Below are 24,815 nucleotides of genomic sequence, written 5' to 3'. Positions count from 1 at the left end.
GTAGCGTGCTCTTAGCTAAAAACAAAGTAGGCTAATCTGATCACACATGTAATCACTAATTTGATCACAAATTATAATATGTCAATGAAAAATATGTTCACACACGGAGATAATACTTGTACAGTATGTATGTTGCTGTGTAAAATTGACCTCCGGGGTGGTGAGAATGCTGACATCAGATGTGTAAGTGGGGCAGTATTGACAGTCAAAGTTGCACCAGATGTGGGAGATGACATCTGATGTGTAAGTGAGACAGTCAGAGTTGCTAAGAATTAATGGTGCGTAGTAGATTCTATAGAAACTGCAAGGGGTCATTTGTGAAAGACTGTGGTAGTGATACAAAAACTGCAATTTCGTATAATAAATGAAAAATATATAAAAATGCAAATGTCATCATGTCCACAAACATGTTTTAGGAGGAATACACGGAATATAAATATATTATTCAGTTCAATTCAGTTCAGTTTCAGTTTATCTCGAACATGAATACGATACAATGTGATGTATCACACATTTCCAGTTGTTTAATTACAGCACGTCCGAAAAGAAGTAGGAAGAAGCAGAGCTTATTTAATCCTACCCCTTTTCATACCATAGCAATTTTATCCAATTTCCTTGTTCTCTGTAACAGAACAGTGAACAAATAAATAATAAATAAATAATATACCATAGTAAGCAAACACATATTAAATACATAAATAATCTTTGTGTCAATAAAAAAATAAAAAATAAAAAAAATAAATAAAGGGTTCAAGATGTTCATCATAATTCTTGTTCTGTGTACTTTGTGAACACTTGTAGTTTGAACCGTCTCTTAAACTGAATCATATTGGTGCTTTGTTTGATTTATTTGCTTAATCCATTCCATAATTTAATTCCACATACTGATATGCTAAAAGTTTTAAGTGTTGTACGAGCATACACATGTTTTAGATGACATTTTCCTCTAAGATTATATTTCTCCTCTTTTGTTGAGAAGAATTGTTGTACATTCTTGGGTAGCAGGTTATAGTTTACTTTGTACATAATTTTAGCTCTTTGCAAATGCACCAAATCATAGAATTTCAATAATTGTGGTTTAATAAATAAAGGGTTTGTATGTTCTCTATATCCAACACTATGTATTATTCTAATTGATGTTTTTTGTAACACCGTTAGTGAATGAAGCACACATTTGTACTTGTTTCCCCATATTTCTACACAATAACTCAGATATGGTAACACTAGCGAGCAGTAGAGAATATGAAGAGATTTTAGATCTGGTACATGTTTAGCTTTATTCATTATTGACGTGTTTCTTGCTACTTTATGTTGTGTATTTTTTACATGAGATTTCCGATTCATTTTATCATCTATTATTACACCCTTTCAATATTTACTCCGTCTATTTGTATTTGTGTTTGACTTTCTCTTCTACTGTTACTAAATAACATTATTTTAGTTTTGCTGAGATTCAAAGATAGTCTAAATAACTTATAACTTCACTTTAAAGATTTTGAAAAATAACCATGGGGTCATTTGTGCATCTAAGGGTTAACATTGCAGTCCACAATCTTGTCTAGGTGGGACACAACCAGAACAAGCCAGCAGCACACCAGTAAATCCAGTACATGAACGCCTTTACCTCCTGTTTGCTTCTGTCAGCTTGGGAGGACAATGAGTTGGAGTGAGGAGCAGCTTCAGCTGACTTGTGCTGGAAAAGTGGTATATTGAAAGCTCATAAGACTGGGGTTGGAGAAAATGAATCTAAATCAATAGAAAAAGGCTTTGAGTGCAGGAGCAATGTTTATGCGAGAGAATAATGTCCTTTTTTTCACTGCTGTACGCCAAGGATATATTCAGCAAAAAAAGAAATAGGTTCAACAGAGTTCATCACATACACACACTCAGTGTACAGATGACCACAATTAACCTGCCATTGACATGTGAGACCAACAGAGGGCAAGACCTGAATCACAATCCAGACTCAACCAGGAAGTCAAAAAAGAGACGTTTTGCCTTGAAGCAAACAATCCTAAATAAGAATATTTTATACCACAATGCAAGTTAATGGGTGTCCATTTTACTACTTTCGTACAAAAACCAACCATAAACCAATTCAACACACCGGTACAGTGTAATTTCTAAAGTTCCGACACCAAAAGCTGAACAATTTGGAGTTCAGACATTTTCTGCAAGAATATACCTCATTTGTCAAATAAAACTTGGGAGTTCAAACCATCCTCATGCGTAACACAAGATAAGTCAGCCAATCTCCTAAAATTTAATCTCAGTGAGCATGAAAATCAATGGCAGCCTGTGTGGTACTGCTGTGAAGAAATTAAAAATATACTTATGTAAAATTACTGGTACAGGTATGAGCAGCACTGAACATACTATGGTCGGGTCATTTTGTTATAGAAATCCATGCCTCACAATAGCACTGATTTCCTGAGACGTCACTCACCTCAGCTTACAGTGCATGACACAAGGGTAGCATTGGTGATGAGCTTCATTTTATGAGTATGTTCAGCATTAATCAGATGGTGACAGAGTTTGCTCTGACAAAATCACTCTTCTCTCAGGAGCAGCATGGACACTGCCTATAAATCCCCAAGAAGTTTGAGCTTTAGCACAGTGGTTCTTAACCTGCGTTCGATCGAACCCTAGGGGTTTGGTGAATCGGCCTCAGGGGTTCGGCGGAGCCTCCGCCACGGAGGTAAAGACACATTCGACTTATCGTGTAAATAAGAACTTCTCCCTATTGTCGTATTATGGATACCTCCAAACAACGTTCCCTCTAATTTTCTATCTGATATGCAGGTTGTTTGATTGATCGATTGAAACTTTTACTAGCAGATTGCAAAGGAAGAGAATACATTATATGAAACAGTACAGTTTATACAGTACAGTACATATTCCGTACAATTGACCACTAAATTGTAATACCTGAATACGTTTTTCAACTTGTTTAAGTCGGGGGGTCCACGTTAATTAATTCATGGTAATGTGTGTAAGGTGTGTAATTTGTTGTGAGTTCATGCACGGTGTTGGTTTTGTTCTTTGAACAAGGTGATGTTCATGCACGGTTCATTTTGTGCACCAGTAAAAAAACATATAACTTTTTCTTGAATTTAAAAAAAAAACATTTTATTTTTCACTAAAGAAGGGTTCAGTGAATACGCATATGAAACTGGTGGGGTTCGGTATCTCCAACAAGGTTAAGAACCACTGCTTTAGCACACCATAAATTCATAGCATGAAAGTAAGACTTTGATTGGAAGAACAGACAAAAAACATCACGTCCAAGGAAGGGGCACTTCCACCACCAAAAAAAACATACATCGTTATGAACATGTTATCATCTAAAGGAGAAGAACTCAATAAGCTTATCACCCAAAATGTAACTATTCAGTGTCCATAGAGAACTGATCAGTACAACAGCGAAGCGTAAAGGTCACAATGAAGCAACAGTAAAAAATAATAAAATAAAGATTACTCCAAAGAAGTAGACAAATGAATTTGGGCCATCACAAATAGATTTGGCGCTACCTGTTGGATCCTAAATCTGTTCTGAATTGTCACGCGGTATGGATTGAAAGTGCGGCTTGAGGTCCATCTGCAGACAGCGACTCATTTCTTTACGGGGCCATAGCACATTTTAGAAATCATTTATTGAATTAACAAGCAGAGTGTTAAGGTCTGTATCCAGGGGTGACTGTAATGTTTCAAAAAGAAAGTCTGCCTTCTCCTCATCAGCCTTTTCATATCAAGCCATCAAAGAATGGAATGGTCTCCCAGACAATCTAAAGAACAACTCTAGTTTTCACAGCTTCTCACAAGCAGTCAAAGACTGTCTTTTAGACCTCCAGTCCTGCTCACATTAGCAATACCAGGCAGGTAGTTGACCATCAGATGATACCCTGGCGGGAGTGTTCTGATGGCCATCTGAGTACCATTCCAATCCTGTAACATCGCAAACTTTTTTATGTATGCAATATCAATTGGGTATATGGCTATATGGGTATCATCTGATAGCTACTGCACTGTATGTGGACTTTGATAAAAACTGCTGCACTTTATATACTTCTGCACTTTAAATGAAGCTGCTAAAATACTATAACTTGACCGCCCACTGATTTGTAATTCACATGCCCTCTATGTATTGTACTTGTATTTTAAATTGTTTATCATTATGTAATTTTAATATTGTGGTGTATTTTCAATCCTGTGTAATTTTATTGTGGATGTTAGATGCACCATAAAAGGACAACATATGGAAATTAGCATGGTGCTAAATCTGGTGCAGCCATCTTCTTAATGTAACTGCACATTGTCCTTCAAATAAAAAAATACAAAAAAAATAATAAATTTGCCCTGCCTTCCGCCCGAGTGAAGGGCTCCAGCCCCTCCGCAATCCCGAAAGACACAAGCGGTAAAAAATGGATGGATGGATGTTAACAAAAAAAGCTGAAATGTTGTTACTAACACCTTAATAATAATACTGTATGTGGCTTGAAATAAATAATACTTTTTAAGTTGTTTTTTTTAATTACATGTGCATGCCTCATGGCCAATTATGCAAATTAGATGATGATAACCCAGGGTTACACATATTGTCAAACAATATACATAAATAAAAACAGCGTGACTACATTGGGGTCTGAAAGCCTGAGTTAAGCAGTGGACTTGAACACATCATCATGTGAAAAGTTGTTCATTGTTGTGTGCACGTTTTGTTCCCCATCATTCAGAAATGTATGCAAGCTGACCCTTTCTTTAGTTGTATTGCTACAACCTGTGACAATGCATCAGGCCGATAGATTTTCCTTCAAATTTGCACAAAATTTGGCCACAATACCCAGCAATATGTTTGGAGGAGAAAAGGTGAGGTCTTTAATCCCAGGAACACAATGTCTATTGTCAAGCATGGGGGTGGTAGTATTATGCTGTGGGCCTGTTTTGCTGCCAATGGAATTGGTGCTTTACAGAGAGTAAATGGGACAATGAAAAAGGAGGATTACCTCCAAATTCTTCAGGACAACCTAAAATCATCAGCCCGGAGGTTGGGTCTTGGGCGCAGTTGGGTGTTCCAACTGGACAATGACCCCAAACACACGTCAACAGTGGTAAAGGAATGGCTAAATCAGGCTAGATTGAAGGTTTTAGAATGGCCTTCCCAAAGTTCTGACTTAAACGTGTGAACAATGCTGAAGAAACAAGTCCATGTCAGAAAACCAACAAATTTAGCTGAACTTCACCAATTTTGTCAAGAGCAGTGGTCAAAAATTCAACCAGAAGCTTGTGGATGGCTACCAAAAGCGCCTTATTGCAGTGAAACTTGCCAAGGGACATGTAACCAAATATTAACATTGCTGTATGTATACTTTTCACCAAGCAGATTTGGTCACATTTTCAGTAGACCCATAATACATTTATAAAAACAACAAACGTCATGAATGTTTTTTGGGACAAACAAGTATGTGCTCCAATCACTCTATCACAAAAAAAATATGAGTTGTAGAAATTATTGGAAATTAGCTGAGATATGCTCCAGCGTCCCCGCGACGCCAAAGGGAATAAGCGGTAGAAAATGGATGGATGGAAGACAGCCATGACATTATGTTCTTTACAAGTGTATGTAAACTTTTGATCGTGACTGTTTATATTAATTCATTTTCTACCACTACCAGCTGCATTCGATCCATCCATCCATTTTCTACCGCTTGTCCCTTTCGGGGTTGCCTATCTCAGCTGCATTAGGGCAGTAGGCGGGGTACACCCTGGACAAGTCGCCACCTCATCGCTGGGCCAACACAGATAGACAGACAACATTCACACTCACATTCACACACTAGGGCCAATTTAGTGTTGCCAATCAACCTATCCCCAGGTGCATGTTTTTGGAGGTGGGAGGAAGCAAAAATGCAAACTCCACACAGAGAGACCCCGAGCGGGGCTCGAACCCAGAACCTTTGTATTGTGAGGCACACGCACTAACTCCTGTTTCACCATGCTGGCTGTTGCATTCAATATGATATAAAAATATATATATTAATACTAAGAGATAAGACAGATTTGTTTTTGAATGTATGTACACTTTTTTTCTGTCTTTTTAAAGAAATGAATGCATCAAAGCAGATTATGCAAAGTATATGATGATGTCATGATGACCAGGCCCCCACCGCCAAGTGTATATTGGCAATCTGGGGGAAACTCTGTAATGTTGATAGTAATAATAATAATAAAAGATTGGATTTATATAGCACCTTTCTAGACACTCAAGACACTTTACAGTGAGAGCCCATTATTCTTTCAGTGCACATTCATATATTGGTGATGGTAAACTACATCTGTAACCACAGCTGCCTTGGGGGTAGACTGACAGAAACATGGCTGCTAAATTGAGCCAACGGCCTCTCAGACCACAATTAAACAGCAGAATTTGAACCTGGAACCCTAATGTTACTGGACAACCTGGTCTACCTCCTGAGCCACTGTCGTCTTATTTAGAACATCCATCCATCCATCCATCTTCTTCCGCTTATCCGAGGTCGGGTCGCGGGGGCAGCAGCCTAAGCAGGGAAGCCCAGACTTCCCTCTCCCCAGCCACTTTGTCCAGCTCTACCCGGGGGATCCCGAGGCGTTTCCAGGCCAGCCGGGAGACATAGTCTTCCCAACGTGTCCTGGGTCTTCCCCGTGGCCCCCTACCAGTCGGACGTGCCCTAAACACCTCCCTAGGGAGGCGTTCGGGTGGCATCCTGACCAGATGCCCGAACCACCTCATCTGGCTCCTCTCGATGTGGAGGAGCAGCGGCTTTATTTTGCGCTCCTCCCGGATGACAGAGCTTCTCACCCTATCTCTAAGGGAGAGCCCCGCCACCCGGCGGAGGAAACTCATTTCGGCCGCTTGTACCCGTGATCTTGTCCTTTCGGTCATAACCCAAAGCTCATGACCATAGGTGAGATTGGGAACGTAGATCGACCGGTAAATTGAGAGCTTTGCCTTCCGGCTCAGCTCCTTCTTCACCACAACGGATCGAAACAGCGTCCGCATTACTGAAGACGCCGCACCGATCCGCCTGTCGATCTCACCATCCACTCTTCCCTCACTCGTGAACAAGACTCCGAGGTACTTGAACTCCTCCACTTGGGGCAGGGTCTCCTCCACAACCCGGAGATAGCACTCCACCCTTTTCCGGGTGAGAACCATGGACTCGGACTTGGAGGTGCTGATTCTCATCCCAGTCGCTTCACACTCAGCTGCGAACTGATCCAGTGAGAGCTGGATCCTGGCCAGATGAAGCCATCAGGACCACATCATCTGCAAAAAGCAGAGACCTAATCCTGCAGCCACCAAAACGGATCCCCTCAACGCCTTGACTGCGCCTAGAAATTCTGTCCATAAAAGTTATGAACAGAATCGGTGACAAAGGGCAGCCTTGGCGTCCAACCCTCACTGGAAACGTGTCCGACTTACTGCCGGCAATGCGGGCCAAGCTCTGACACTGATCATACAGGGAGCGGACCGCCACAATCAGACAGTCCAATACCCCATACTCTCTGAGAACTCCCCACAGGACTTCCCGAGGGACACGGTCGAATGCCTTCTCCAAGTCCACAAAGCACATGTAGACTGGTTGAGCAAACTTCCATGCACCCTCAAGGACCCTGCTGAGAGTATAGAGCTGGTCCACAGTTCCACGACCAGGACGAAAACCACACTGTTCTGAATCCGAGGTTCGAGTATCCGGCTTCGCCTCCTCTCCAGTACACCTGAATAGACCTTACCGGGAAGGCTGAGGAGTGTGATCCCACGATAGTTAGAACACACCCTCCGGTTCTCCTTCTTAAAGAGAGGAACCACCACCCCGGTCTGCCAATCCAGAGGTACCGCCCCTGATGTCCATGCGATGCTGCAGAGTCTTGTCCACCAAGACAGTCCCACAGCATCCAGAGCCTTAAGGAACTCTGGGCGGATCTCATCTACCCCCGGGGCCTTGCCACCGAGGAGCTTTTTAACTACCTCAGCAACCTCAGCCCCAGAAATAGGAGAGCCCACCACATATTACCCAGGCACTGCTTCCTCATAGGAAGACGTGTTGGTGGGATCGAGGAGGTCTTCGAAGTATTCCCTCCACCGATCCACAACATCCGCAGTCGAGGTCAGCAGAACACCATCCTCACCATACACGGTGTTTATAGTGCACTGCTTCCCCTTCCTGAGGCGGCGGATGGTGGTCCAGAATCGCTTCGAAACCGTCCGGAAGTCGTTTTCCATGGCTTCCCCGAACTGCGGTATTGCTCGGTTGGTGGAGTGGCCGTGCCAGCAACTTGAGGGTTGCAGGTTCGATCCCCGCTTCCACCATTCTAGTCACTGCCGTTGTGTCCTTGGGCAAGACACTTTACCCATCTACTCCCAGTGCCACCCACACTGGTTTAAATCTAACTTAGATATTGGGTTTCACTATGTAAAGCGCTTTGAGTCACTAGAGAAAAGCGCTATATAAATATAATTCACTTCACTTCACAACTCTTCCCATGTCCGAGTTTTTGCCTCCGCGACCGCTGAAGCCGCACACAGCTTGGCCTGTCGGTACCTGTCCGCTGCCTCAGGAGTCCTATGAGCCAAAAGAACCCGATAGGACTCCTTCTTCAGCTTGACGGCATCCCTCACCGCTGGTGGACGTGTGGGTTCTAGGATTACCGCCACGACAGGCACCAACTACCTTGCGGCCACAGCTCCAATCAGCTACCTCGACAATAGAGGTGCGGAACATGGTCCATTCGGACTCAATGTCCAGCACCTCCCTCGTGACATGTTCAAAGTTCTTACGGAGGTGGGAATTGAAACTCTCTCTGACAGGAGACTCTGCCAGACGTTCCCAGCAAACCCTCACAATGCGTTTGGGCCTGCCAGGTCTGTCCGGCATCCTCCCCCACCATCGCAGCCAACTCACCACCAGGTGGTGATCGGTAGAAAGCTCTGCCCCTCTCTTCACCCGAGTGTCCAAAACATGAGGCCGCAAATCCGATGACACAACTACAAAGTTGATCATGGAACTGCGGCCAAGGGTGTCCTGGTGCCAAGTGCACATATGGACACCCTTATGTTTGAACATGGTGTTCATTATGGACAATCTGTGACGGGCACAAAAGTCCAATAACAAAACACCACTCGAGTTCAGATCCGGGCGGCCATTCTTACCAATCACGCCTCTCCAGGTTTCACCGTCGTTGCCAACATGAGCGTTGAAGTCCCCCAGTACAACGAGGGAATCACCCGGGGGTGCACTCTCAAGTACTCCCTCAAGTGAATCCAAAAAGGGTTGGTACTCTGAGCTGCCGTTTGGCGCGTTAGCGCAAACTACAGTCAGGACCCGTCCCCCCACCTGAAGGCGGAGTGAAGCTACCCTCTCGTCCACTGGGTTGAACTCCAACGTGCAGGCTCTGAGCCGGGGGGCAACAAGAATTGCCACCCCAGCCCGTCGCCTCTCACTGCTGGCAACGCCAGAGTGGAAGAGAGTCCATCCCCTCTCGAGAGAACTGGTTCCAGAGCCCTTGCTGTGCGTCGAAGTGAATCCGACTATATCTAGCCGGAACGTCTCTACCTCGCGCACTAGCTCAGGCTCCTTCCCCCCCAGCGAGGTGACGTTCCACGACCCAAAAGCTAGCTTCTGTAGCCGAGGATCAGACCGCAAAATGCCCTGCCTTCGGCTGATGTCCAGCTCACACTACACCCGACCTCTATGGCCCCTGCTATGGGTGGTGAGCCCATTGGAGGGGGGACCCACGCTGCCTCTTCGAGCTCTGCCCGGCCGGGCCCCATGGGGAAAGGCCCGGCCACCAGGCGCTCGCCATCGTGCCCCACCTCCGGGCCTGGCTCCGGAGGGGGGCCCCGGTGACCTGCGTCCGGGCGAGGGAAATCAGAGTCCTTCATTTTTATTCTTCATGGAGGTCTTCGAGCTGCTCTTTGTCTGATCCCTCACCTAGGACCAGTTTGTCTTGGGAGACCCTACCAGGGGGTATAAATCCCCCGGACAACATAGCTCCTAGGATCATTGGGACACACAAACTCCTCTACCACGTTAAGGTGGCAGCTCAAAGAGGAGTTATTTAGAACATCCATCCATCCATTGTCTACCGCATTTCCCTTTTGGGGTCGCGGGGGGTCGCTGGAGCCTATCTCAGCTGCATTCGAGCGGTAGGCGGGGTACACCCTGGACAAGTCGCCACCTCATCGCAGGGCCAACACAGATAGACAGACAACATTCACACTCACATTCACACACTAGGGACAATTTAGTGTTGCCAATCAACCTATCCCCAGGTGCATGTCTTTGGAGGTGGGAGGAAGCCGGAGTACCCGGAGGGAACCCACGCAGTCACGGGGAGAACATGCAAACTCCACACAGAAAGATCCCGAGCCCGGGATTGAACTCAGGACTACTCAGGATCTTCGTATTGTGAGGCAGATGCACTAACCCCTCTGCCACAGTCCGTATTTAGAACAATAAAAGTAAAATCTGAATTTAATAAGATAAACCCTATAACAATGTGTTATTGTGTTTTCTTTATATAAAACAGTCTTGAGAAGCAGGAAGTTATCAATATTGGTATCAGCTTGTGCATCATTTAGTTTCAATAAGAATAGCCTGAATGCTAAACATGATGCAAAAGCTTTACATGACAAAATAAATCACTAACAGTCACGCTCACACTACGGCTGAATTATTACAACTTTTCTTTCTCCTCAGTTTTTCTTCATCTGAACACTAGTACTTAGAAAGATTAAACTTGTTTTTAATAATTCATTTACATACGAAAACTGAGCTTATGTGTGGGTGTGACAAACAGACTCTTGATTACAGTCTGGCTGCTGGCAGTGCTTCAACAAAAGCAAAAGAAAACAAAGAGAGAGAAAAATGTGAGTAAACAGAGAAATCAAAGAAAGGGATGAAGGTGACAAAACATAATAAATAAGAACAATATATCGTGAAATATAATGAGAATTGACAGAAGCCTTGAACAGGTTATATTTGTCTTTATGTTTGAGATATTGCCTTAAGCAGCACTACATAGTTTCATTGTACTTGTGCAATGACAATAAAGACCTATCTATCTATCTATCTATCTATCTATCTACATACTGTACACTCATCATGGACTTGAGTGAGTACCGTATTTTTCAGAGTATAAGTCGCACCGGAGTATAAGTCGCACCTGACAAAAATGCATAATAAAGAAGGAAAAAAACATATATAAGTCGCACTGGAGTATAAGTCACATTTTTTGGGGAAATTGATTTGATAAAACCCAACACCAAGAATAGACATTTGAAAGGCAATTTAAAATAAATAGAAAATAGTGAACAGCAGGCTGAATAAGTGTACGTTATATGACGCATAAATAACCAACTGAGAACGTGCCTGGTATGTTAACGTAACATATTATGGTAAGAGTCATTCAAATAACTATAACATATAGAACATGCTATACGTTTACCAAACAATCTGTCACTCCTAATCGCTAAATCCCATGAAATCTTATACGTCTAGTCTCTTACGTGAATGAGCTAAATAATATTATCTGATATTTTACGGTAATATGTTAATAATTTCACACATAAATCGCTCCTGAGTATAAGTCGCACCCCCGGCCAAACTATGAAAAAAACTGCAACTTATAGTCCGAAAAATACGGTTATCATTTGAAGGTTTCTTTTTCAAGATGGTATGAACACGATATACGACGAGAACGTGCGGTGACCTTTGCTCTTGTTGAGGCATACATGCCTTTGAGGTTTTGTTTTTTGTTTTTTTTTTACTTTTAACTATGTTCTATCATTGTTAATACAAGTTGCACATAACAATAACAAAAAAAAAGGGAGTAATTTATTTTCCTGAAAACATTATGATAATTAATGACATTATGAAATGGGACCAAAAAGTTTTTGATAACATTGTTTACACAAACGCTAGCTTCCTGCACTACAAATGCCCTGTTTGTTACTAGAGATGTCCGATAACGGCCGATAATTGCTTTAAAATGTAATATCGGAAATTATCGGTATCGGTTTCAAAAAGTAAAATTAATTACTTTTTAAAACGCCGCTGTACGGAGCGGTACATATCGGGTAAAACACGGACGTAGGCTAGTATACTCTGGACTGAAGCTGTGTGTCTTCATTGTTTATGTAGCTGTTGTTTTGAGGCATGTTTAAAAAAAAACATGCCCATAGTATTAGGATTATCTCAGGGAGAGCATGTCCCAAATTCCAAGCTGCTGTTTTGAGGCATGTTAAAAAAAAATAATACACTTTGTGACTTCAATAAGAAATATGGCAGTGCCATGTTGGCACTTTCTTCCATAACTGGAGTTGAAGTTGTTCTCTTATTTTGGAAAACCTTCTTTTTGATTGATTGATTGAAACTTGTATTAGTAGATTGCACAGTACAGTACATATTTCGTACAATTGACCACTAAATGGCAACACCCGAATAAGTTTTTCAACTTGTTTAAGTTGGGGTCCACGTTAATCAATTCATGGTAATTCACAACAAAATTAGGCATATTAATGCGTTAATTCCACGACTGTATATATCGGTATCGGTTGATATCGGAATCTGTAATTAAGAGTTGGACAAAATCGGAATATCGTCAAAAAAGCCATTATCGGACATTTCTATTTGTTACAAATAAAGTTTGAAAAAAAACAAAGAGAGACATGCGTCGTCTGCGAGCTCCATCCGTGTGGTGAGTCAGGGTACTGATTAGGCATTGGAGGACCTAAGCATTCAGCTTCTCTTTCATTAGGCGGCTGCAAAATAAAAATAACTATTCAGCTTTTGTCTATTGAAAATGTATATTTTATACAACGCCATCTCTCTGTTGTTAACTAGCTGACTAACAAGCTAACTAGCAAGCTAACTAGTTTACCGAGGAGAGTCGGAGATGGCATCATGCATAGGTGCAACATGTCTATGCTTGAAATGCTCCTGCATCACAGATGTACTGCCATGAAAAGCAAGGTCAACTTGACAGTTATGTGTTTTTGACAAGTTTAGTTTTCCTCACTATGTTTTTGCAGTAGCTGGAGCCATCTTTCTCTTTTTGTTGCTCGGCGGTCACCGATCACGCTGAAACATGCATGTTCCTTTCTGCCTGGAAAAACACCAGCAATGACTTAATCGACTATTATCAACAAATGAATTTGTCAGCAACAAACTTTATTGTCGATTTTGGTTGACAACGTCGACAAATCACTGCGACAATCACCTCAATCTTATAACAAGCGATGCCGAATGTTCCAGAATGTATTTATACTTCACAAGGCCAAGGTCGATTCACTTTCCGTTAGTGAAATTGTGTCTATGTATCTTTAAACATATCAAAATCACATGTGATATGGCTTGATTATACAACAAACTATTTCTCTCAATTAACTATGAAACTTAATTTACTAGGTAATGTGTTGAAATGTTAAAGGGTGTACTGGTCAAATTGCATCCAAGTGGGTTTATTTCTTCTTGTTTTGTTTTATTAAAAAAAGGGGAAGAACTTTCAACTATTTCAGCAACATGAGGTATAAATGAGAAATTCACAGAAAAACGCAATAAATCTAAAGTGCATTATTGCGATTGCTCCTCCCATGAACTGATTCATCATTTTCCTACATAGAAATGAGGATCACCCGATATAAAATAATAATAGAGATAAAAGTGATCATGATTGATAATGGTCGCCTTGGCAGCATAGAAGCTTGTTTTGACAGCATGGATTGGATCGACTAATACTCAGAAACTGCTTCTTGGGCCCTTACACTGCACACCAAATCAGATTTTTTTTTGCCCTCAAGTGACACAAATCGAAAATGTTTTGCCAGTCTGAACGCTTTAAAGTGCTACAAATTTGATCTTTTCGCATCAGATTTGGGCCACATCAGGAGGTAGTCCGAATCCGATTGGAATCTGATCTTTACAAATGTTACTGCAGTCTAAACAGAAAGAAATAGCGATTGTTGAAGGACTGGAATTGACGTACACACTGTGGCGTATTGGCTTACATGTTATGCACATTGCGTAAGTTGTTTACATAAGTAAGTTAAAAAAATAAAGCTGAAGTAGATCCACACTGATGTCCAAGTCTCTTCTACGTAACAGCCATAAAAAGATTAGAAACCTCCCAAATATACTACATTATGTTCATACAGTATACTACTTTAATTTATTTTCATGACACCATTTTTTCAGGTGTGGCATCTTTTATTTTGCAAAGTATTGGTAATAGCGACTTCCTTGTTCATTTACAGAATCCGGTCAACTTCCTTTGTTTTCACTTTATCCAACTTTGTGTGCAAGTGACGTTGAGGCCACCTTGGGGCCTGTGCGCATTTATACTGGAGTCTGATAAAGATCACATTTTACTTGCAGTGTTAACAGTCAGCTGGAAAAAAAATCAGATTTCGAAAAAAATCTGATTTGGGCCACTTTGGCCTACAATGTATACGTAGAGGTAATGTTGCAATTTTCCATGCCAACAAAGCCAGATAGAAAATGCTTGAACATTCATGTTTAGATTACAGTTTAGTCCACATAAAATGTAGATTGTTACTGTAACTGCTTTTGTAAGATAGCATAAAAGGTCAGCAGAATGGAAAGACGGTAGGCAGGAAGTCTAGAGTCACTTCTCTACATATTTTATTCTTGTCACGTTGTCAAAACATATTAAGACTTTTCTCAAACCAATCACACACTTTTGGCTTCACAATAATAGCCCTACACGTCACATCTGGTCTAACTACACTCACAAAATGAAAAAGCATCTAACTTTACAATAATGCTTTGTCAAAGATCTTTTGTAATGTAATCTGTGATATTTCTACCTAAATAAATGCTAGTACATCAGTTGGAGAATATAGAGGGGGACATTTTCTGGCAGTATGAAATACAGTTTTTATTATTATGTTATTTTAAAACATGTTCTGGTTGATAGTCCTCAATTACAGAATGTTTAGCAGGCTGAATATTACATTGTATTAACAAATAGGGAAGGTAAGACACTGTCATGCAGTGATATACCATTAACTAACTTGCACAACATGTAATGTACAGAATATCAGAAGCATTTGTTCAGGTAGAAAATCACAGATGACATTACCAAACATCTTAGACAATCAAACAATGATCGTAACAATCCTCATCTTGTCTTATTAATGTGTGAAACTGGTATCTAAGCATTGTGTAGCTCCACCTCTGGATCTGAGTGGTCCTCAGCAGAAATTGAAATTCTCTACTCCTACAAAATTGAAAATTTAGCAAGACAACAAAGAACTGCAGGTATTTTTTAAATTGTCATTAAAAGTGTTTGTCATTTTTGTGTTGAGCTGTTTGAAGAAAGCATCGTTTAAAAACATTTGATTAAAGCAAACTAATTGTCGAGTGATGGTATTAACATTTGAAAATGATCTGTCTACAGTACACTTCAATGGCGAAAAATTATCTTTGCGTGATTCATCACAACTATTTTGAGTTAACTGTGAACAACATGTGATTGTGATTAAATATATTAATTGTTTGACTTCCTGAGTTCAAATACAAACAGTACAACCAAAATAAGCATATACCTGTAGAATGAGGCAACAACAGAGACATTGTAAATACAAATAATAAATATAAATTATCATTTAAATAATAAATATGATAATACAAGTAACAAAAAAAATTATATTACAGAATTGCTCACTTAAAATAGCTTTTTAATAATGTTCATGGCCGTTCTAAACTAATAAAGGAGTGCATTCCACCATTTAGGAGCAACTGACTGAAAGGCTCTCTCACCTTTACTTTTTAATTTTGTACAAGGTACAAAAAGCAGAAGGGAGTCAGCAGACCACAGTGACCTAACAGATCTACCAAGTAAGCAGGTGCTTGCCGGTTGAGTACCCTGCAAGTAATAGATTACATTTTGTATTGTATCCTGACATGAGCAGGTAGCCATGCAGTGCCAGGACATTAAAACGGAGTAATATGAATGAAGACTGTTTAAAAAAGAAGTACTAAAGAAGTACGAGGAGGAAAGAGAGTGATGCCGTCAGCGCAGAGCGATGAGAGAGAGGTGTATGGTCAGAGAGTGTTTGGGCCTGTGTGTGTGTGTGTGTGTGTGTGTGTGTGTGTACGTGTATGTGTGTGTGTGTGTGTGTGTGTGTGTGTGTGTGTTTTGTCTCGTCTTGTCTTGTCTCATAGTAACAGTGGTACTATTGTATTGTTAGTGTACAGGGGCTTTTCTTGTTTTTGTTTGTATATTATTGATCTTGTATTATATTGTTTATGTTAAATGTGGAATGAGTGAGAGAGGTTGGGATATTATAAGCATTTGCTTCATCCAACCCCTTTTCAAGCCTTGCATAAATGTCTCTGCCAAAATGTAAAAAAAAAAATGTGTGTTGTTGGACTGTGCAGGTTTTACATAAATAATTGAATTCAATTCAATTCAAGTTATGACATCTTGAAAAAAGCCTAGTGGCAGCTTTTTAAACTAATTGCCAGCGATCTATAGAATAAATAGCGATAGTCCAGACGTGAAAAAACAGGAGCGTGAATGATAATTTCTAGTTTGTAATAAGATAATATGGATCTGAGTTTGGAAGTGTTTCTGAGGTGGAAAACGCAGGAGCGGGTTATACTTTTGGCGTGCTCTTCAAAAAACATGGAGTGGTTAAATATGACGCCAATATTTCTCAGAGTGGGATACACGTTTTCACCAAGAGACCCGAAGCAGCTGGCTACTTTTGAAGTTGCAGTGTCAGGAGCAATAATTAACACCTCTGTTTTGGCAGCATTCAATTGAAGAGCGTTACTTGCCATCCATTCTTTAACTTTAGTCAGACAATCATTTAACATATTATTTTCATGTGTCCTATCCAGAGGTGGGTAGTAACGCACTACATTTACTCCGTTACATCTACTTGAGTAACTTTTGGGACAAATTGTACTTCTAAGAGTAGTTTTAATGCAACATACTTTTACTTTTACTTGAGTATATTTATAGAGAAGAAACGCTACTTTTACTCTGCTCCATTTATCTACATTCAGCTCGCTACTCGCTACTGATTTTTATTGATCTGTTAATGTTTTGGTTTGTCAGACAGACCTTCAAAGTAAGATCTATCGCATGCCTGCGTTTCACCAATCAAACAGAGCCAGGCGGTCACATGATTAACTGCATATAAAGTTTCAGCGGCAAACAACAACAACAATGGCAGAGACAACAACGAACGCAAACACCCCTGGCCTCACATAAAATCGATGTTCACGCTTCAGACAACCAAAATAACAGTTATGTAATGCGTTGTCATATGTGTCTCCCCAAACAAGTGGACATTTCAGCTTACATGAACTAGTTAGACTTAAAATAACATGGATGTGTTTTTGATACTCACCTGGGCTGTAGCTAGAGCTTCCTTGTCATAGTATTTTTTCCTCTCATACTTGTCACGGATGAAAACCTCCACAGCCCTGACAATGTAGGTTAAGGACTAAAAGGCTCAGTTTTCTACTGTACAAGTATATGCACAGTCGTGTTACATGCAACCTTGATAAACATGACCTTTTTGGGAATAAGTGCAAATGTGCAATGGTGTTCAAATGAAATCGTAAAATTAAAAAAGATTTTACTGTTGGTGCTACTTTTGATTAGATTTAGGATGAACAATACATTGGCCATTCTGTATAGGTTTGCTTTGATAACTCTTCTCAAAATAGTATACTTTTAAACTGTATTTATACATGTAGAACATACTGTTTCTCATATTGTGTAGTGCAAATAAATGACCCCACTCTTGTTAAATAAGAACCTATCTTCAAATGAAGTGTTGGGTGTGCACTTGGATGAACCGAATCGATATAAAAATCCATCTGTTGTAAGCATGGAGAGATAAGCATTGTAATTATAGTAGAAAATTGGTCCCACCTTCCTGCAAAGTGTAGCTCCTTGATTCAGGTCCTCTCCAGTGATTTCATGACATTGAAGGTTTAAGCCATTGGCGTGTAGTCATTGTTTTCCCAAGAAAGAGGGACTGGATCTAAAATTTATTTATTTTTCCAGAGCCTCTGGCACTGTATGTGTATCTACTGAGAGCTTGAGTTTCAATGCCAAGCAAGAATGCCCCTCAGCAAATGTTCTTTCCAAATGCTCCCTTTGCTTTGTTGGTATGCATATTGTCAAAAATGATCTATTATTATCAAAAAGATTAGTTTAAATAAGCACCACAATATAGTCCATCACGTTCTTAGCTAAGATTCATGTTGATTTGTCAATTTCTTATAAATAATAGCAGCATAAAGATTACATTTCAGTTACAGTATATTTTTAATTTCCTGCGGATTTCCTGATCCACAATATTCCCTATTGGGCTGAAGTAGTCGAGTCCTACTGTTGTTTTAAGATCTTTTTGTTAGTGTTCCAACTTGTCCTCATGCTTCTTCCAAGATGTCTTTGAAGCTTAACATTTTTGCCAATAGAGTAGATGACAGTGAGGAAAGCAAAGAAGAGTATGTGCGCCATTTTTAAGACAATATGGGACCAGGCACATGCCAGAGATGCTGAAACCAAGGCTGCAAGAGCAAAGCATACATGTCATGCATCAGCTGCAAAATGTTCCTCTGCATTACGCAAAAGAAAAATGGTTCCTGAATACTTGTGGTAAAATAAGCCATCTGGCATCATTGGTTCAAGAATTATCCTTAAAACAAGCTTTTTATTGCTCCAATCGCATTTTAGGGGATTCTAAGCACAATACTACATCACAGTTGCAAACGTTACAAAAGCACATGTTCCATGTAGGACTCACTAACATACATTAGTACAGCTAAATTTAGCCATCTGGCATGTTTGGTTTAAAGGGGAACATTATCACCAAACCTATGTAAGCATCAATATATACCTTGATGTTGCAGAAAAAAGACCATATATTTTTTAACCGATTTCCGAACTCTAAATGGGTGAATTTTGGCGAATTAAACGCCTTTCTAATATTCGCTCTCTGAGCGATGCCGTCACAACGTGACGTCACATCGGGAAGCAATCCGCCATTTTCTCAAACACCGAATCAAATCAGCTGTTATTTTCCGTTTTTTCAACTGTTTTCCGTCCCTTGGAGACATCATGCCTCGTCGGTGTGTTGTCGGAGGGTGTAACAACACGAACAGGGACGGATTCAAGTTGCACCAGTGGCCCAAAGATGCGAAAGTGGCAAGAAATTGGACGTTTGTTCCGCACACTTTACCGACGAAAGCTATGCTACAACAGAGATGGCAAGAATGTGTGGATATCCTGCGACACTCAAAGCAGATGCATTTCCAACGATAAAGTCAAAGAAATCTGCCGCCAGACCCCCATTGAATCTGCCGGAGTGTGTGAGCAATTCAGGGACAAAGGACCTCGGTAGCACGGCAAGCAATGGCGGCAGTTTGTTCCCGCAGACGAGCGAGCTAAACCCCCTGGATGTCTTGGCTCACACCGTCCGTCCCTTTTGCCACCGAAGATGATCAAGAGAAGAATATCGACCCTAGCTTCCCTGGCCTGCTGACATCAACTCCAAAACTGGACAGATCAGCTTTCAGGAAAAGAGAGCGAATGAGGGTATGTCTACAGAATATATTAATTGATGAAAATTGGGCTGTCTGCACTCTCAAAGTGCATGTTGTTGTAAACCTAGTTCATAGTTGTTAGTTTCCTTTAATGCCAAACAAACACATACCAATCGTTGGTTAGAAGGCGATCGCCGAATTCGTCCTCGCTTTCTCCCGTGTCGCTGGCTGTCGTTTCGTTTTCGTCAGTTTCGCTTGCATACGGTTCAAACCGATAAGGCTCAATAGCTTCAGTTTCTTCTTCAATTTCGTTTTCGCTACCTGCCTCCACACTACAACCATCGCTTAAGCCGCTGAAATCCGAGTCTGAATCCAAGCTAATGTCGCTATATCTTGCTGTTCTTTCCGCCATGTTTGTGTTGGCATCACTATGTGACGTCACAGGAAAATGGACGGGTGTTTATAACGATGGTTAAAATCAGGCCCTTTGAAGCTTTTTTTAGGGATATTGCGTGATGGGTAAAATTTTGAAAAAAACTTAAAAAAATATAATAAGCCACTGGGAACTGATTTTTAATGGTTTTAACCATTCTGAAATTGTGATAATGTTCCCCTTTAATAGTTATCCTTGAAACAAGCTGTGTATTGCTCCAATTGCGTTTTCAGGCACTTCTATGCACAATACTGTCATATTAGAGTGTAATCTGACTCTAATACTGTAACTAACAGAGGTGGGGAAATGATAGACTCTTAGATGCATCACAGTTGGACATGAACGATTCTGAATCGATGTACAAATATTGAAAAGATCGATTATTTTAAGTGTGTTAAAAAAAGTAATACCTGTTCAAAAATGTGGAACAGCAAAGCACAGCAGAAGCAGACAAGAGGCCGAGCTAACCATTAAACTAGCTTGAATGTGAAATATTGAAACAAAAAAATTAATAAATGCTTTGCCCACTTTAACAAGACTCTAACCCAGTGGTTCTTAACCTGGGTTCGATCGAACCTTAGGGGTTCGGTGAGTCGGCCTCAGGGGTTCGGTGGAGCCTCCGCTGTGGAGGTCAAGACACACCCGACTCATCGTGTAAATAAAAACTTCTCCCTATCGTCGTATTATGGATACGGCAACAGCAGAAGTCACACTGGTTTTCAGGTGTGTAATTTGTTGTGAGTTCATGCACTGTGTTGGTTTTGTTCATGCATGGTTCATTTTGAGCACCAGTAAAAAAACATATAACTTTGTCTTGAATTTGAATAATTTTTTTTTTTCACTAAAGAAGGGTTCGGTGAATGCGCATATGAAACCGGTGGGGTTCGGTACCTCCAACAAGGTTAAGACCCACTGATCTAACCGGAGCCACGTTACAGCAGAGTAGCCTGTTAAGAAGAGAAATTAGCAAATAAATTAACAAGTCAGGAGAGATATGGATTATACTTCTATAGCATGTTTCTAGAATAATATCCACACAGTGCGACAACACTCTCAGCGATAGAACTAAAAGGGTTGATAGGATACACCTCTTCAAACTGCATGATTACGATAACTACAACTGCTCTCCACGTAGGCAAGTCTGTATGGGCACGTCACTTAGCAGGCTGCTACAGTGCTCACGTATCCAGTCTTTATTTATATGTTTATGACTGCTGTCAAAGGATTACACTTTTTAATCAGATTAATCTCATTCTTGCATTTTAATGAATCGTGATTAATCTGAGTAAATTAGTTGTGTCCAGTATTCACATTAACATTAAAAAAGAGCCCAATGTTTTGACATAAATGTTAAACAGGATGCATTTTTTTTATGTTTTACTTGAATGCAAGTCATTTATTTGTTCAAACGTGGTAATAGTTTTCTCTAAAGTCCCATGTGGGTTCATTTTTAAATAAGCCAGCGAGCACACCAGTCAGAGTCTCCTCACTCATCTTTGCACTGACGCATGCATTGACCTGATCACTATGTAACGATCCACGCTTTCGGTAAAGGAGCATGTGCAGTCAAAATATTGTGTGATTAGTCTGCATATTGTGATTATTAGCATGAGTTGAAGCATTTTGTCAATTGCATATGTAGTCCAAATAGCCAAAGAAACCAACATGTGAAAATAAAGATAGAGGTACTTATTGAAAGGCTCACACGCACAGCGAATCTGTAGCTCTCGTAATCTGGGATGTGTTATCAGCATTTTTCAGCCAGCGGCACTGCATCAGTGCGATTAGCGTGACTAATGGACTTCCAAAAAGCGAAAAATGATGACCAGACATCAATGGTATGCCAAATACAAGAGAGCATATTAGAGCAACATTTCAGACTGGGTAATGTATTTCAGTTTGCCAGTGGAAGTATTAGCATGCGCATTTTGTGTTAACCATACAGCCTGCAAAGTAGGAAAGGGCAAACACACATTGATGCTTTGACAGAAACAATGTTTGCTTGTCTGTTGTACATTGTAAAACATAATCCGACTGCACCGTAAACACTTGTTTTGAAAATGTCTGAATATGTAAAATCATGCCAAAAACATGCCGGTCGGATTAAAAGGATACTGGTCGGTCTGTGGTCGACTGAAGTTTTCTGGTAGATGGGCTTCGTACAACTGCTTGGCCCTGTGGTTACCCATGTCCACTACGCTCTGAGAGGGGAAAAACAGAATTAATTAATAGTTTTAGGGGAAACTGTATCGAGGAAACAAACTCTCAAACACCATTTGACTAGATTTGACTAATCTAAGTCTGAGCATGTACTGATGAAGCCTACTTGGATAAGAGACAAGATGTATTCTAAGAAAAACCGAACAGTGCAGTTGCAATCGATTGAACGTCATGAGAATACATTGACCTGGATGAATGAGAACATCCATAGACACTATTTGATTCTTTAATAAGGGTGTCCTGATCTGATCTGATCCATTCCATATCAGCAAAAAACAGTATTGGATAATATCGGACTACATCAAAATCTCTGATATTAGCCCTTCAATATGGGCAGTCCATTCCAGACTAGAGCACTTTTACGCAGCAGTGATCACAACAACATAGTCAATGCAATATATGTAGCCTCCTTACAGGGGGGCTAGCGAGCACAGCTACAGTATGTCTATACACAGTGCAAAGCCTTGTCTTTAAGTTTCTAATCTTTTGATTAGATTGCGGCAAATAAACTACATTTCTTGCAAATATCTCTTCAGGAAGAGAAAAAGCTAAGATTGCGACACCCAGACCCGAGTTAGAGAGAGCAGGGGAAAAGAAGCCATGCTAACCGTTAAGCTAGCTTTAACGTAATGTAGCAAAACAACAACAGACTAGGTGCTTAATGTACTTTAATAGAATATAGCTGAAACCGCGTTACTGTAGAGCCAAGAGTAACCAGCTATGAACAAAAGAATGTACTTGTTTAAGAAGCTACCGCTCTGAGCATATATGTCCAAAACATGGAAATGACACAAACTGTTAACGCAATCATCAGGAGTCAAAGAAAGAGCTTTGTTTTTCATTTGAATAAACGGGGGGGGGGGGGGGGGGGGGGGGTCACTAGCATCCCAACAAGCTAGTCCGTGAAAAAAGGTTAGCAAAACCAAATGCCACCACAACAATGTGGGAATATTTCAGTATTAAGAGTAATGGAACAAGATGAGCCTATTAACACCGAGGAGCCAGTTTGCCGAATTTGCTCAAAAATGCTGCCAACAAAAAAAATCCAAAATGATAGAAATGCATGCCCATTTGAAACAACCACGCGACTCAGTATTTCCAACTGGCAAAAGACGTGCACATGAAGATGTAGAGCATTTGACTCACTGAGGTGTTTGATGAGTAAGGGCTATAAAAGTAAACTTTGAATAAGGTCAGTGCAAACGATACAGCGCCAAATGTGTGCGCTCACAGAAAGTGTGGTTCACTACATTGCCAGAAATGCTGCCCATTAATGCTGTTCAAAAGCTACTATTTCATAAAACGCTGCAAACATTTGACAGACATTTTTCATGTTGTTATGTCTTGTTGGTGTTTCCTTGCTCAGAATCCTGCCAGACTAAATGTTTTTTTGCATATGTACTGTTAATACATCTGCTTATACTGTAGTGTTTATATTGTTGCTCTGCACTTTTGTTTAAAAAGGTCCTTACTTGATTGTTAGGGAAGTAATGTACCACTCTACCTCTGCCTACATGTTCAATATTGAAGTGCAGCTTTGTTTGTCAATACTTTATTTAGCCATTGTAGTTATTGTTTTGGTTGTGTGCTCTATATTTAAGGGTACCCCACTCTTCTTTAGATTATTGTATTGCTTTTGGTTGTGATTTTTATTCAAGTGCTAAATTTAGTTAACAGAGTATATTTTATTTTTAGTATTTGTTTGTTTTATTTAACTTGGAGATTTAAATGTTTACATTCCGATTGCAATGTTAAAATGTACAAGAAATGCATTTGTATTACATTTGAAAGAGTATACTTGCATTATTATTACCATGTATTATCATTACATCATTGGTTCATTTGGTCTCAAAATACTATTGACAATATTATCATTTATCGGCAATAATTTGTAGGACAAAATTTGATATCTGCCTAGAAGTAGCTAGCTCTTGTAACATGTCGCAATATGGATTTTAGGCAATAAGCCCATTCCTATGACCAGCCCTTGTCGTTGGTAAGGAATATTGAGTTTAAATATTTTATTCAATTGTAGAATATTGTTTTTTTAAGGTTAGCTTAAAATGTATGTAACCTATTGATTAATAATATATGATTCATTGGCCAATAATCAAAGCTACAATAACGGTATTATATCGGAATTTAAAAAGTTGTATCGGGGCACCCACTACTTTTTATAAACGTATTATACACAGTGTCGAAGCTAAATTAATGTGCTTCTTCTTGGAACACCACTAAGTTGCCTTGGCCTTGGCCAAGTGTTTTTGACCACTGTTATACTGGAAGAAAACATCATCCACATCCGTAACACATGTTTAGTGTGTGTGGGCAATAGATTTCTTGCTGTCTGGTAGGTAATCAAATACTTATTTCACTATCAAAAAATAACTTCAAATGACACACACACGATGTGCCGATGATAGCAGAAGTTGAAATCAGGATAATCAACCACCCGAAATTAGTTAGTCATTAAGCGCTGAAATTAACATTCAGAGAGAGAATGTCTTTTCTAGCCCAGCAAACAGCAAGTCTTAATCGTCAAATAATTTTGTTCTAGTCAAATTAATGACATGACATACACTGACTTCTTCTTA

General features: G+C 40.3%; 1 protein-coding gene across 5 annotated transcripts in view; it reads right to left on the bottom strand.

Annotated features, from left to right (window-relative positions):
- smap1 (small ArfGAP 1) overlaps positions 1-24,815 on the bottom strand; it is a 265,913-nt gene that overhangs the window by 166,565 nt on the left and 74,533 nt on the right. For all 5 annotated transcript variants that reach the window (XR_009815521.2, XR_009815522.2, XM_061963403.2 and 2 more), the window contains 2 exons: positions 22,117-22,202; positions 17,420-17,495 (listed from right to left, as the gene is read on the bottom strand). Coding sequence is in view for 3 of the 5 variants with exons in the window: in XM_061963403.2 (XP_061819387.2) it covers positions 17,420-17,495; positions 22,117-22,202 (162 nt within the window). In the remaining 2 variants the exon portion in view is untranslated. The remainder of the gene's footprint in view (positions 1-17,419; positions 17,496-22,116; positions 22,203-24,815) is intronic.

The sequence above is a fragment of the Nerophis lumbriciformis genome, linkage group LG02, assembly GCF_033978685.3.
Source record: "Nerophis lumbriciformis linkage group LG02, RoL_Nlum_v2.1, whole genome shotgun sequence".
NCBI lineage: Eukaryota > Metazoa > Chordata > Actinopteri > Syngnathiformes > Syngnathidae > Nerophis > Nerophis lumbriciformis.
This window is presented reverse-complemented; position numbering and strand designations above follow the sequence as displayed.